The 15,194-nt window shown below is 40.6% G+C and overlaps 1 protein-coding gene across 2 annotated transcripts in view; it reads left to right on the forward strand.

Moving 5' to 3' along the window:
* Window positions 1–15,194, forward strand: part of wdr25 (WD repeat domain 25) — a 62,472-nt gene that overhangs the window by 8,434 nt on the left and 38,844 nt on the right. For both annotated transcript variants that reach the window (XR_007450853.1, XM_049595416.1), the window contains exons 3-4: window positions 568–715; window positions 11,646–11,776. Coding sequence is in view for 1 of the 2 variants with exons in the window: in XM_049595416.1 (XP_049451373.1) it covers window positions 568–715; window positions 11,646–11,776 (279 nt within the window). In the remaining variant the exon portion in view is untranslated. The remainder of the gene's footprint in view (window positions 1–567; window positions 716–11,645; window positions 11,777–15,194) is intronic.

A 15,194-nucleotide genomic window follows, 5' to 3' on the forward strand; every position in this document is an offset into this window, starting at 1 on the left:
TTAATTGGGAAAGATGTTCTAGATGACACTTAGAGCACTGAGGGGAATGATCTGAGTATATGGGTACATTTTCTGTTTCAGAACTGACAACACAAGGCGCCCACTAGCTCACCTAGTAGAGCAGGTGCCCCATGTGCAACGGCTGTGTCCTTGCCGCAGTGGACTCAATTCAAGCCCACGGCCCCTTGCTGCATGCCGAGCACCACAAGCCGAGTGTCGTCTAGTTTCATTATATTTTAGAGAAGGCAGACATCTCTACAGCCGATATGTCCAGTACTTGACAACTCACACCACAACAATTCTAGATTGATAAACAGCACTACAGGTAAGAGGGAAGATATGTATTTTTGATTTTGGGGTGAACCATCCCTTTAAACTCATTAATCACTTCCTGTCAGCTCAGGTTGTTCTAAAGCATATTCTGTGTACATATTCTCATAATAGAGCTACAAAGGCTGTCTTCCAGAACGGTTTGAGATTGTGCACGGACAGTACAAAATAAGTTTGCTGCTGCAGTCTAGGTGTGTTTTCAGCTTTGGCTTGATGCAGTGTGCCCGTGTGTGGCAGGTGTGGGATGGAGCAGAGAGCGGGCGATGCCTGAGGGTTTACACCTGCCATTCGGGAGCTGTGCGTGATGCCTGTTGGACCCCCTGCGGGCGACACCTCCTCACTGGCTCCTTTGACAACACGGCTGTGATCACAGACGTAGAGACAGGTGAGAGGCAACACTTCTTTCTGTAGGTCTGATGAACACAATGTCACATAACAAACCGTTGTGAAGTCGCCTGCAACTCAACATTGGATACAGTATTGCGTGTGTCAACAGGCCTGGGACACTGAACTAGAAAGACTGTGGTGTACCTTTATATTTTCCCTAAAATATTGAGGAAGTTACAGTCAAACAGCGTTATATTTACTTAACTGGAATTCAGTTTTCGCTCCAAGCATATTGTTGGTGTTGGGCAAAACAAAACATCTCAGCGATTTTACTCCTTGCAAATTTAGTCTGTTTTGTCTACTTCAAAGTTAAAGTTAATAGTTAGAAATGTATGTGTGGAGTCACTTAAAATTGCCTCAGGCCCCAAAACCTGTTATAAACTCATTGTGTGAATTGCAAAGCTGCTTCTCTTTTTTTCTCTCTGTAGTCCTGACACATTTTAGGGACAACCTTCAAAATCCACATTTCTGGAGCAAATGCATTTGCCTGATATCAGACAGATTTTTTTTGACTTGTTACAATCTGTGGCCATCTTCAGTTTGACATTGCTTCCACTCTAATCCATTTCCGTTGGGAAGGGGGATTCTATTTTCCCCAACCAATCACTAGAGACCAATGTATCCCCTCAAATCTTACATCATTTTAAGTCCACACTGATGCACAGCCATGCCAACATACTGGTTTTGCTGGAATTTAAAAGGACAGGTTCCCCTCAAAATCAAAAAATACATGTTTTTCCTCTTACATGTGTTGCTATTTATTAATCTAGATTGTTTTATCAATCTAGAATTTTTTGATTGTTTTAAATGTCTGCCTTCTCCCCAGTATAATAGAACTAGGTAGCACTCAGCTTGTGGTTCTATAAGCGCCAAAAATACATTTTAAAAACACAACAGCAATGTCTCTTTCCAGAAATCATGTTCTGGTAGGAGCTAAACGTATCACAGCACAGAAGGAAGCGTGCATCTACTCATGGACGAGAGGCTCCTGCTTGTGACAGTGTAAAGTGGGATTTAGACGTCTGCGTCGAAATGATGCCACAACTACAGCTAAGGCTCTGTGTCGACGTGGAGCCTGCGCTGTGGTCTGACGTGCACCTCCCCAGAAATTTAACTATATGTCGTAGCGACGCAGACCTTTTCCCTCAGTGGAAGTGAAGCTTTCATTAACTTTGATCTCACAGGTAAGAAACAATAAATTGTGAAGACAATAAAGCCTCCACAAAACAGGACATGAGTAGAGGAAATCTCTGCTATTCGCTAGGCTAATTTATACAGTGTAAAATGCCATAGACTTGTGCTAATAACGTTAGCATGTTATATTTGTTTGGAAAACGTGTTTAGTATAAGACAGTTATTTTGTCAGTGAACCTTGTGAGTTGTAATGGAGCTGAATTAGGTAACGTTACCTTTGGTAAATGTTGCTGTTGTCGCTGGCTTCATATGAGTAGAGGAAAAGTCCACTAGCCGCTAAGCTAATTTATACAATATAAAATGCCATAAGCTTGCACTAATAACTTTAGCATGTCGTATTTTAGGGGAAAATGTGTCCAGTAAAAGACAAGTGATTTGGCTGTGAAGCCGATTTGTGTACTTGTGGTTGAAATTGTCACTATTAAGTCATGTTTAATGTATGTTTAATTTGTGTTTCGAATCAACTAAACTTTACAGCACTTCACACAGAAACTTCCACCACCAACTAGTGTTTTGGAGGTGTAGACTCTCCATAGAGCTGACGCACAAGTATAAATCCAGCTTTAGATGTAAACATTAATGGTGTCATTCTCAGGTGAGCTAAGTGGTGCTAGGTGAGCTAGCAGCAGATGCATGCCTCCTTCTGTGCAGTCATATGGTTGATGGATGTAGTTCGGTAGAAAGAAAATGGTTCCTACGTGAAACTGCTCACAACAAGGTCTACGGATTATCTTGAGTAACCAGGTCACGATTTCTGGAAAGAGACATTGCTGTCGAGTTTTTCAAGTTTATTTTTTGGTGAGTGCCATTTGTTCTATTATATTCGAGAGAAGGCAGACATCTCTATGGCTGATATCTCCTACACTCAGCAACTCACACCAAAACAATTTAGATTGATGAATAGCACTACAGTAAGAGGATGAATACTTATTCTTAATTTGGTGGTAAAATGTCCCTTTACGCAGTTAGGTAGTTAGTATCCCAAAATCCTTTAAAGGTCATTTCATCATAATGTATAATGAGAAACTATGCACATTTGTAATTATTATTTTCATTATTTACACTTGGCAGTGACCTCCATTGCTTCATTCACTATAAACTGAAAAACTTTAATGACGCTACGTCTCATTTAGGGAGGAGGTCGATCGTCTCAATTAAGCTCTATGGAGGCTACACGTCCACTTTAATGGAGATGGTCCCTAAAATGGGACACCACTCTCTCTGTCTGTCTTTTTCTCTGTATCCCACACACAGGGAAAAAAAAAGAAAGAAGGTGACTTTTACAACTAATCAATAATTTGGATTGCTTTCTGCTGAAGCGTACATTTAACAAGCATGGCAGAAAAAATGAAAACCAATCAAACAAGCAATCTACGACAGAGAGGCTGTTTATTTAGGTCTCTCTTTCACTTGAAACAGTTCATGAATTGAAAGTTAGTTCATTGAAAAACAGTTTCTGCTTAAATGTAACGGATTAAAGAGTCACCAAAAATGATTCCTCTTGTTTCTCCGTTCTGTCCATTTACAAAAATTCAATATGGCTCATTGTTCATACACGTAGGAAAATATTTCAAAGAGGCCTAACTGAATGAGTCAACGTACAATAGACATTGTTTTGAAGCCCCTGTGGCATCTGCATCTCTAGGGTCGACACATTGCTATGATGACTTGCTGTCGTTTGCACTTCCCCTCTCAGCATGTCTGTCAATACCGCCAATAAGGCCTACGGATAATAGCTTGGCCAGCCCATTAAACACACAGGCAGCTCCAGGAAGGGGATCAATAATGGATACATCACCACAGGAGCAGCCACCATGACCTTACACTGGAACGTCACAAACCACAACCATAAATAGACCAATATTTTGGTCTTATACTTTGGGAGCCACCGGTGCCTTGCTCAGCACCGTAGGATGTCTTGGTGGAGTCAAGCTAGCAGCTTTGAAGTCAGACAAAGGACCAAGGACACCCCCCCACACACACCACACACACACACACACACACATATCAGTCCTGTACCAAATCTCTCTATTTTTTTAATGATATTTTATCCTCCTTTTTATTTTCTTACTGATATTATTATTTGTTTAGGAATTCAATAAATCATATTGTTACTGAGGATGAGGTTCTGCAGGTCGGATGTGTGCTGGCACTGCACAGCAGTAAGCATTCCTACGGTAGTGCGAGATGAAGGAAATTCTGTTGCATATTAATAGGGGAGTTGGGGATTCCTGCCCAGTTTCTTCATAATTGTAGTGCAATTTATTGTGTTATAGCGAAGACCTCGGCACTGACACTTTAAAACCAATCATATTCAAGCAGTTAAAAGAACATAGAGGCCAAGCTGCATAATGTGCCTCATAATAATTTAAATACAGGCTGACATAACTGCGTCTGACATAACCATCACAACATGGTAAGCTATAGCTCCAGAGGATAACACATATGACACACTCACAACAAGGCTGCACCGAGGTGCTGGCATCATTATGACAGTGCTGTTTGAAAAATTAATGAGGCTCCCAACATTCATGCAGCATATGTGTTAACACTAGATCTACCAAGAGTGATGGGACACTGAGGGAGCTGAGTGTTTGCCACATCAGGCTGTAATCAGGACGAATTTGATCTTTACGCTCTTCACAGTAATGCTGAGCCTCTCAACTCTAACAAGGAAGGCAGCTGGGCCCATTCTGTTCAACTGAGCTCCCTTTGGAGATGTCTGCAGGCCCTTTAATGATCAGTGAGAGTCTTACGGGACATCTGACCCCGTATTTCACCACATGTACCCAACCAAATGCTGCACCAATTGGTATGTTTAAAGAGAAATGGAATTATAAAGGAGCCTCTGCATTCAGCATGGCGTGTGGGCCCATTTTGCTCGGCCGTCTTTGCAGTTGTTCCTGTGTCCAATTTAATTTGTAGAATCTTATATCCACTCCCAGTGGGCCACAGGCAGGCTGTCACAGCTGAATAGCAAAAGTAGAGGGAGAGGAGGATATAGAGAAGGAGCAGGTTAAGAGGCATAATGCAGAAAGAGGAGAGGAAGATTGTGAGAGAAAGAAACCAAGAGAGGCAGAATAAATTCAGAGAAAGAGAAACAGCGAGAGCAGGAGTTGGGGAGTGGAATAAATGAATTTCATCTGGAGGGCATTAGTGTGAAGTGGCAGCTGTTGTCCAGCGCTTTCACGGCTGTCCTTGGAAAAGCTGATTGGCAGAGGCTGGCGCAGGAAACTATGCCCATATACCCACAGGCTGCCACAGGTTGACGTGTCAGTTGGTGCATGTGTATGCAGAACTTGAGTCTTCTGTCCAGATCCCTTCAGGCGCTGGCAGACAGGAGATTGTCCTTGCCTTCCAAAAAACCAATAATACACAAAGATAGTGCCAGTACTGGAGTGGGCTTGTGCGTGGCCCCTCCACCTCTCTTTGGCTTTGCAGAATCAGATTTTGATGAATGTAGCTAAAGGCTTCAACAATAGTTCAGCTGTAAGATGGAGTTTCACAGCATTGCAATGCATTACTTTTTTCAAAAAATGAACTACAAGATACATGTGTCAGAAGTGCAAGGGCAAAATAATGAGTCACACTGAGGGTTTGATACCGGGGGTCATCCCACAGAGAGAAGTTTGTTTTATAAAATATCAGTATGAGCCAACCCTGCAATCCATGACCAAGTGCTCTTTCCTTTTCTCAACAAAATTCACATCTTGTTTCATAAAAGAAATCAGCATTTGTACCAGATTTTTATCATGTTCAACCAAGGCTTCTGGCTCAATGTTTTGATGTTAGACAAATTATGCTGTAGTTACTTCAGGTATTATTTGTTAAAAGAAGACCTAACAGTTATTGTGCTATGAAAAGCCTTTTTAACTTGCAGGAACTAAGCAAACATATACTTATGACTGCAAAAAATGTAATGTTCTGAACAGTAGGTGTAAGCTATTTTCTGAACATTCTACCTATTTTACAGTGAAACATCAGTATTTTGGGATTCTTTATCTCCAAAACATACCCTTTGTTAATTTGATCATAACCAGGGCTGGTTATTGGTACTTAATGCCTTCAAGGTATCAGCAGAAATAACCCAGTACCAAGCAATATTGAAACTTCTCCAGTTAAACAATGCCTGCATTTGATCCTTTTTGTACCCAGATCTAGACAGCTCTTGTTCTTTGATTTAACTTGACATGTGGTTGGCCAATTTTGCAGCAGCTACAGCTAGGGGTGGGCAATAAAGCCCTAAAATAATATCACAATATTTCAGGGTGTTTTTGCAACAATGATATTCTTGACGATATGAGAAGTTAGTAAAAAAGAAAAAATATATATTATTAATTTAAGAAAATAGAATTGCAACAAAATAAGTGATATAGTTTAACAGTTTGCCTTCAGATATTCAGTAAAACTCTCATTTCTTTAGTTTGTGAACAACAACAGTAACTCAGAATGAGATTCAGATTCTGTATACAATATTATAGTTCAACAAAATAAAATCTACCACAAATGACACATTTAAACAGCTCCCAAATACAGAAAATGTACCCTGGGATCTCTATATATAAATCAACAGGTGATTTCCTTCTTTTAGTAAAATCCTAAATGACTGAGTTGGGTTTTTTTCCACCTGGACCTTTATGCTCTGCCATTTCGCCTCTAATCATCACGCTGTAACCCGTGACAGGCTGTTATGATACCAGAACTATCGCACGTTCACATATATGTAGTTTTTTGCCGCTGAATGAGTTCCCTCTGAACGGTAACTCGCTAAAAGAGTCTGAGAAGTCCGGGGCTGTTCATAAAACATTCAGGACGCCACAGTTGATTCCACACTACTGAAGCTGCTCCTCTTTTTGGAACCACCGCGGAGTCAGTAATAATTTCACTTTAAGACATGCTTGTTGTTCCCTTGGGTAACAGTATGACATCAATATCAAATGAGTTGAAATATTGCAAGTATCATGATATGAATTTTCCATATGATATTAAAAATTATACCAGCATTATCATAAATGAGATGACATGGCACACCCCTAGCTACAACTCATACAGTCTGTGGTTTGGTGAAGTCTAGCATGGTGTGTTTGATGGAGTTGGCAGTTCAGTGTGTCGAGATGCCACCTAAACGTTCGAAAGTTTGCTGGTGGCGTTTTACGCAACTGAGTGCTTCCATGCACATCATGGGTATGGAATGAAGTAGGGAAAAAAGGTAGCAGATAAAGAACTCTACTGGTGTCAGTACTGCTTTAAGGGCAGTGGTATTTTTTACTGGTATTATAATTTTTTAAATGATATGAGACTAACCTAAGAGTTTTAATTGATATCTGTTTCCTATAAAGTTTGAAATAATAATGGCATCATGACTTTTTAAAATTTGGTTTGTCTGTTTGTATTTCCTGAGGTATTTTTCATTTCACCTCTTTGATACCTCCGTCACATGTATAGGGAGGTAACCAGTGGCTGTATAAACACAGGAAGCACTGCACCTCAGGAGACCATGCATGCAGCAGCACACACACACACACACACACACACACACACACACACACACACACACACACACAGGAACGTTTAATTCAAATGCCACCAGCAAGCATATGTGCACATTGACCTACTTTGATAGCTTCATGTTACAGCGGTAACCTGCTGAGGCTGACACAGGTTTTACATCATTTGCATTCTGCAGTGACTGTGGCATTTATAAGTCACTTGAACAGTACACGTGTAATAGAAGTGAAAACATTGCTATATTTTAATACATTCTTTGTATGCTCCTGTGATGATATGATTCAAAAGCCTGCGACATGAAGTATCTGTGCATTTGGTGTTTTGAAGTTACATCATACTTGATTTATTTTTACTTTTCAAGGGCCCCATCTCCCTGTCCCCTCCAGCAATTATGCCTCATACCCTTATTGCGAATGTCTACAGTATTAAGTATAATTTGAAACACTTGTGTCATCAGCAACCCTTGATGGGAAACAAGAGTGATAACTGGTGCCCACTTGTGCTTCCACGAATATCTAAGTATGCAGACGTACTCTCTTTTTATGCTGAGTTATTATTGTGAGGGTGCTAATTGAACACTTGATCACAGAAACAGATCAGACCTTAATTATCAAGGTAACGCTGCAACACTACAATGCATAAACACCTCCTAAATATAGCCGGAGGTTAGTCAGTGTTTCAGACTAGTTAAAGATATGCCTTATTAAGCCTGTTTCCAAAATATTTTTGGACGTGGCTTGTCAAAACCAAATAATGTGCTCCTAACCTTTGCTTATGCAGTGACAGCACCCTGCTTTGGTGGATCCGATAATGAGGCAGAATATCCATTTCATCCTAGCTTCCCTCTGCTCTAAGGGGCTCATCCCAATCATCCCTAATGTCCTCTGCACTGTAGTCATCCACTGTGTGTGTCAGCTCTACAGCGTGATCACAGTTCTTCCAAGACTACAAAGTAAACTATCGTGAGTGGAGGGACGGATCACTGCAGACTTCTCTTATCTCCCCTCTCAAGCAAGCCAATTAATCTTGCTTAATTAAAACATGACGAGGCCCTATTTATTATGAGGAGAATGTTGATTTCTCATCGTCTTGCCAAACACGAGTTTTAAATCTCGATGACAGATCTTCTCCGTATCGCTACGGGTAAGCCAATTAAGCAGGAAGTGTGAGCCCAACGAAATTGCCTGTTAAAACTTTGGATCAATGCAATCGAATTTGGGAGCGTGCTAGTCTGCCGTTAAGTGAAAGAAGGTCCATTTTTGCTGCAGTTTATTAGCTGTGGCTCATTCCCCCCTTCTATAAAAGGCTTGGTAAGAACTTCCCAGAACAAGTATGTAATGAAGTGCATTTTTTTTGTTGTGGGCTAAGACTGTTTTCGATGGGGTCTTTGTTGTTTGTTCGATGAATTAATGAGCAGCCGTCGAACCCCGAGGTGTTCTACTTTGCATAGCCTTTGACAGAGCTGCTGGCTCATAGTCTGGCTCGGCTCCTCGCGTAGCCCTCTTCATCGTTTTCCCAGGAAACTAATTTTTTGGTCGCACCCTGTCAGGCTTAATTATATTTAAGCCCCTCAGTGCTTTTGTTTTGTTTTTAAGTATGACATTTTTTAATTGATTTTAGATAAAGCCGCCTCTAGCCAAAACAGTTTTTTCCTTATTCTGGTTTCTCTTTTCTACATTAGAATGTCTTGTTAGTTTAGATTATCATTTCGTCTGGAGCGGTGTTTAAATTAGGCTGCTGTCTAGAAATATCACCGACACACGCTAGCAAACGTGATGCAACCCCACACGCTACAGCTGTGCAGTCTTTGGTCAGTCGCATCACCCACTGTCATTAAAACGAGTTAGAGACAGACAGTTAAGTCGTTGAACTGTTCTGGGGCATCCAATGACAAAAATAGTCTCACTTCATCACAAGCAACTGTCCGTGGTTTATGTGAAGCTTTTTTTAGTGGCAGAAAGACATGTGATCAAAACCTGATGGATGTAGCGTGTAAACAAGCTCACGCCCTGCCTCTGACCCGGAGCGATCACAGAAAGCTTCTCATCCTTTTACTTTAACATCGTTCCTTCATGAATTTTAGAAGGTACTCTGATCTGGGAGCACTATCTTTGGCAGCAGCTTACAGCATGATTTACTGTACCTTTTATCAGCGAGCTTGTTTTAGAATCACTCTGTTTATAAGCTGAGGTGAAGGCACAATTTGATTACACACACGTTTACTGCACGGGAATCTAATGGGTGCGCTCAGTTAATAAACCAAATAGAAGCTTCAGCTGATTTTACACCTCAAAGAAGATGTAGTTAAAATTTATGTTGTTTTTAGCTTAGTCTTGACAGCTGAGATAAAGACAAAATGTGTAATTGAGCTTTTCATGTGTCATAAACTGAAGTTTGTCTTAATTCATTCCTTTGATAATCTGAACCTTTTTATTCTTTTTGAATGTACACAGAATGTACTTTATTCTCTCCGCACTGAACACATCAAAGAAGCTTAACAACTTACAAACTCATTCATGTAGAGTATATTGGCTTGTTCAGACAGATGTGTGTAGCAGCAGCAGGAGTGATACTCCTCGCGGCAGAGATTAAACAGTAATAAGGTGAATGCTTTGGCAGCCCCGGCGACTAAGGGAAATGTCGGGGCCCAGAGAGAACAGAAACCAGCCAGGGGTCAGAGTTGAGCTGGAAACGAGTTCCTCAGAGCTGAGTAGGCAAAATGCTCCGGTGCAAGCACTGCATACACTCACATATACACAGCATCAGGATGCTGAGCCGAGAAGCATCACTGTTTCCTTACTACGTGTATCACAAATGAAAAAGGTGCTTTCATTCATGTTCAAGTCTTAAATGGTCAAAATGTCAACATAGTATTGTTTCAAGGATCTTAGAAGATAAAAAATAAAAAATATCTGCCCCCGACTAAGAATTTTCCTAGTCAACCAATAGTCGTCATTTAGGGCCATTAGGTGTGAGAAAGAGTAGTATCAGTAACATTGTTAACACTGTAAAAACCGTACTAATGAACCCTCATTAATATAGGCCTATATTTTATCTACAAGTGCACGTCACACACTGAGCGAGCCGCCTGTTAATGACACTGTCGGCAAAGCAGTAATGATTGTGCTAAGTGGCTAATGGGCATGTAGCTACTTCCATGTTTCAGACGATACGTCATGTTTGTAGTCGACCAATGAAGATGAGTTTACATATCACCTTGGGTTCGTCCTTCACCTTCTCAAAATGATCCCACACTTTGGATTTCCTGCCCGACATGTTATTAACTAGCCTGTGGAATAACCGCAGGTACCAGCCCTGGAAATTAACCTGACTCCTGTCTGACTGCTGAGCGTGGCCACTTCCTGTGTCTGTCCTTTCAAATTAAATTCCCACACGGTCCAGTCATATACTGTAGGTTTCGATTTATTTTGACGAGGTGCAGCTCCTAATAGAGTTTCACGTTGTTGTTTTTTTTCCTGTAACTAAGCAACCAATGAAATCTTGCCAACTAATAATTTTTCTGGTCGACCAACATTTGGTCAACGTTTGTGGGAAGCCCTGTAGTCATGGCAGCTAGTGATGGCAACAGAAAACGAACGCGCACAGGAAAACGTGTAAGGCAAAGCCGAATTTTATGTTGGACTAGAATGTATTTATTCATATTACTTAATTAGTTATTTTGTTATCAATTAATCTGCAGACTATTTTCTAGTCTGAGTAGTCATTTTGTCTGTAAAATAATTAATAATTTCCTTGAGTCCAAGTCAGCATCTTGGAACGTTTTGTTTTGCCCTGCTTACAGTGAAATCCATAAAAGAGTAAGTTTACTGTCATATCTGGCAAAAGAAAGCATAAATCCTTGTACAAATATTTGCCTCGAGAAAGGACTAAAATGATTATTTGGTTTTCAAAATAGTTGCAAAATAATTTTCTATCAATTGAAAATGATTAATTGTTGACTAACCATTTCTGCCTTATTTTTGGAGGTCAGAAAATATTTAGAATAAAAGTAAGATATTGTTAGGAAAAATAAATCAGGATAAAAAGTAACGGCATTTAGTGTATGAATGCAAGACAAATTGCTGTTATCATAAGAATATAATGTATGAAACACTTTGTTGCTTTTGTCGTGCTTCAGTTGTTTGATGTGTCATCCAGGAGTTAAATACTACAAAAGATGATTGATCTTGTTCTTTCCCCTCTTTCTTATTTCCTCTGCTCTGCAGGGCAGCAGCTAGTGAAATTGGACAACCAGTTCAAAGTGATGTGTGTGGCCCTGCATCCCAGCAACCCAGAGGTATTCCTGTGCGGAGGTTACAGCTCTGTGGTCAAGGCCTGGGACTCTCGCAGCTGCAAGGTCAAACTCATTAACCACTCTGCAGTAGATTTGTCATTTTTATTGACTCTGGTTCACAGACTGTTGTTTGATCTTATAAATCAAAGGCAGGTACGCTCCCCACCCCCTCCTGCACACTCGCAGTGAAACACTAGTACAACAATAACCCAAGCTTTATTTCACTAAGAGGATAATGTTGCTGCATGCATAGAGGTAACACTGCAGGTTATCGTGCTAATTGTTGAAAGCAAATTTTAATTTCATCTGGGACTCATGAATTGTTCCTGTGAAGCTACAACCTCATATTGCTATTAAGCTTAATGGACTGTTTTATATGATAATCCTATTCACCTCCTTCAAATCTGAATGCTCACATGTCATTTTTCCCCACGGCTAACTGAATCATTTCCCTGCAGGGTTTTAGATTTCAATGTGAGTTGCAGAGTGAGTGTAGAACAGTCCTCAGCAAATAGGTTGTTAATGCCGTAGCTTCCTGGCTTCCTGTCTGTCTTAGCTCTGGGCTGTGTTCATCTTGCTTTGGGGTGAAATCACCACATTAGATGAAAGGGCCAAGACCCACAGGCACAACATTAAACCATTAGTGTGACGTCTCTCTAAAACAGACTCATTAGGTTGAACTGGATGCATGAGATTGCTCTACCATGTTATGTTAAAACTCGTTGATAAGAGCAGGAGTTTAAAGTTTGGTTCAAGTTACAACGCAGAAGGAAGAAGCAGTTGAAGTTGCAGTTAGAGGTCAAGGGTTAAATTGTCTCAGTGTGGAGTGGAGCTGCTAGCTGTTCGCTCGGTAGCTCTGAAATTAAAGATAATCACATAAGACACCCTGTGAAAATCTTATTTGATAAAACGGGGCCAGTAAAGGAAGGTATTTAACCCAGGGGTTAAATTGGCCAGAGCTCACCAGAGCTGAGCTCCACCTCCTTCAGTATCACAGCGTTTCCAGCTCTCACAGTTTCGGAATAAAAGAATGACTGTCCAGGTTATTTAATGTAGAAATCCATGGTATACATTGGCAGTCTGAAAAGCATCCGATATGAGTAAAGTCGTGTCTTCATCAAGGTATAAAAAACACATACACCCTGATGAAACGCGTAGGTCATCCACGTATTAATAAAGGATTTTTACTCACAATCGGAGTGCCTTGGATGCTTTTCAGGCTACCAGTGTGTACCATGGACTTGGCATGTTGAACAGTCATTTTCTTTTGTTCCTATGTGACTACTTGACTACACCTGATTTTTTACCATCGGCCTATGCGGACACTTTCAGCTGCTGTTCTTCTTCTTAGATTCAGCTGCTAACTGCTAACAGCTGCTTTTCAAATCTCCCTGTGGTTGCTCGCATACGACAGCCATCCCAATCATGGTCCCTTCCTGTCCTGTTTACACAGTTGTCGTTTTGGCGCTGGTACTACCTCTGCTGCTGACTTAAAAGCCAGACAACTCTGTCCTCCATTCCGTGATCGTACCATTTATAAAGAACAGCAAGGCAACACGACACTGTGAAATATCTGCCTCGAACAGGCAGTGTAAAAGGGGCTTTTTACTTTATTAAGTAGCTGTAGCCATCACACAGCAGTAAGATCAATATGTGTCTCCAAACTGAAAGAGGGGCTGTGCATAATTCACACATGTGGCACAGCAGCAGTACTTTAAGTTTATAATTTCCCACTGCAGATGGATGTGACGACACTCTATGCCAGTTACTTAGTTTGTGTGGCTGCTTTCTTTGCAGGCACTGGAGGTGGGCGTGGTGGAGAGTCATCAGCAAAATAATAATAATAATAACTTTATTTATATAGTACCTTTCAAAAACGAGTTACAAGGTGCTGTACAACAGAGATAAAACATATCACATACAATACATTTGCCAGCATAAAAAAACACCAAGAGAAATAAAATTGGCCTTAAAAAATTAACTTAAAAACACCCATCCCCAACAAAGTAAACATACAGTACAGCAATAATAAAACAGGATTAAGAGAAGGCCAATCGATAAAAGTGAGTCTTTAGAAGAGATTTAAAAGAATCCACTGAGCTTGCGTGCCTGAGATCGCCGGGCAGGGAGTTCCACAGCTGTGGAGCACGGACAGCGAAGGCCTGGTCACCTTTTGTGATAAGACGGGACCTTGGGACCATAAGCAAAGCTGAGCCAGTGGATCTCAGGCAGCGTTCAGGTTTGGAGGGTAAAAGCAAGTCATGGATATAGGCAGGATCTTGACTGTTTAAGGCTTTAAAAACAAGTAGTAAAATCTTAAAATCAATTCTAAACTCACAGGCAGCCAGTGGAGAGCAGCAAGGGTTGGAGAGATGTGGTCACTTCTCTTTGTACCTGTTAAAAGCCTGGCAGCAGAGTGGCACCAAAATGGCACCACTTGGGCCCTGTGAGCTAGTGCTCTTTTAAAAACCCTCTTGGAACTGAGTTGCAAGCCCTTTCCTACATGAGACACCCATTAAGTTTGTGGTTGATGTTTCTGCTTGTGCGCCATACCACATTGCACTTAAACACTTTTCCACTCATGCACCCACCTACACTACTGAACTTACTGATTACACATGCCACTGTTACAGTAGTTTAACTTTTCTTCTTTCTTTTCTTATGCTATTTTTTTTTATTAATATAAAGATTAGCAACACGAAAGGTTAAGCTAATTAAAGAGTAGCATCATAGGAAAACTTTAACAGTGGCATTTGTAATCAGTAAGTTCAGCAGTGTAGGTGGGTGCATGAGTGGGAGAGTGTGTAAGTGCAATGTGTGATGCAGCAGATGTCTACCACAAAAGTAAAGTGTTTAGAGTAAGTTTATTAAAGTTTAACTTAAACTAGCAACCACATTAACATTGGATTTGGATGATTTTTTTGTTATCAAATATAGATAGATAGAATACATATGTATATAAGATGTTGTTATGACACTGCCTTACTCTGATAGCAGCTTCACTTACTGTGTTAATACCATTGAAGCAGAATGAAATCAGAATGAACATTAGGATGAAGGTAGCGGGTCAGAATGACAGACATTTTTATGTGTAGCGGGCTAACTTTGTATAAATTCCCATATAATAAGAAACCAACTTGCAGCAAATAGCTAACTTACTGAGACAAGGTTTTGCAGTAATGACCAAACGAACTGTGGAGTTGCACAAAGCGTGAAGTGATGTCTTTCGTGCAATATCTCCATTGCCTTGATGCTTGAGAGGAATTTAGGAATGCTGGATTTAATTGCTTCACATTTTTATTGGTAGGTCATCGAATTCTGGTAATACTATGCCAAACTAGTGAGTGTGACACACTGATGTGTCTTGTCACCATAACAACTAACAACAATTGCCATTTTCCTTTTATGCTAGTCAAGTGACTACAGCAAACAGTTCAGTATCTGTTCAGTTTCATTCTATTTCTGTGGTTAGTACTAAAGC

This window comes from Epinephelus fuscoguttatus, linkage group LG14 (genome assembly GCF_011397635.1).
Source record: "Epinephelus fuscoguttatus linkage group LG14, E.fuscoguttatus.final_Chr_v1".
Lineage (NCBI taxonomy): Eukaryota > Metazoa > Chordata > Actinopteri > Perciformes > Serranidae > Epinephelus > Epinephelus fuscoguttatus.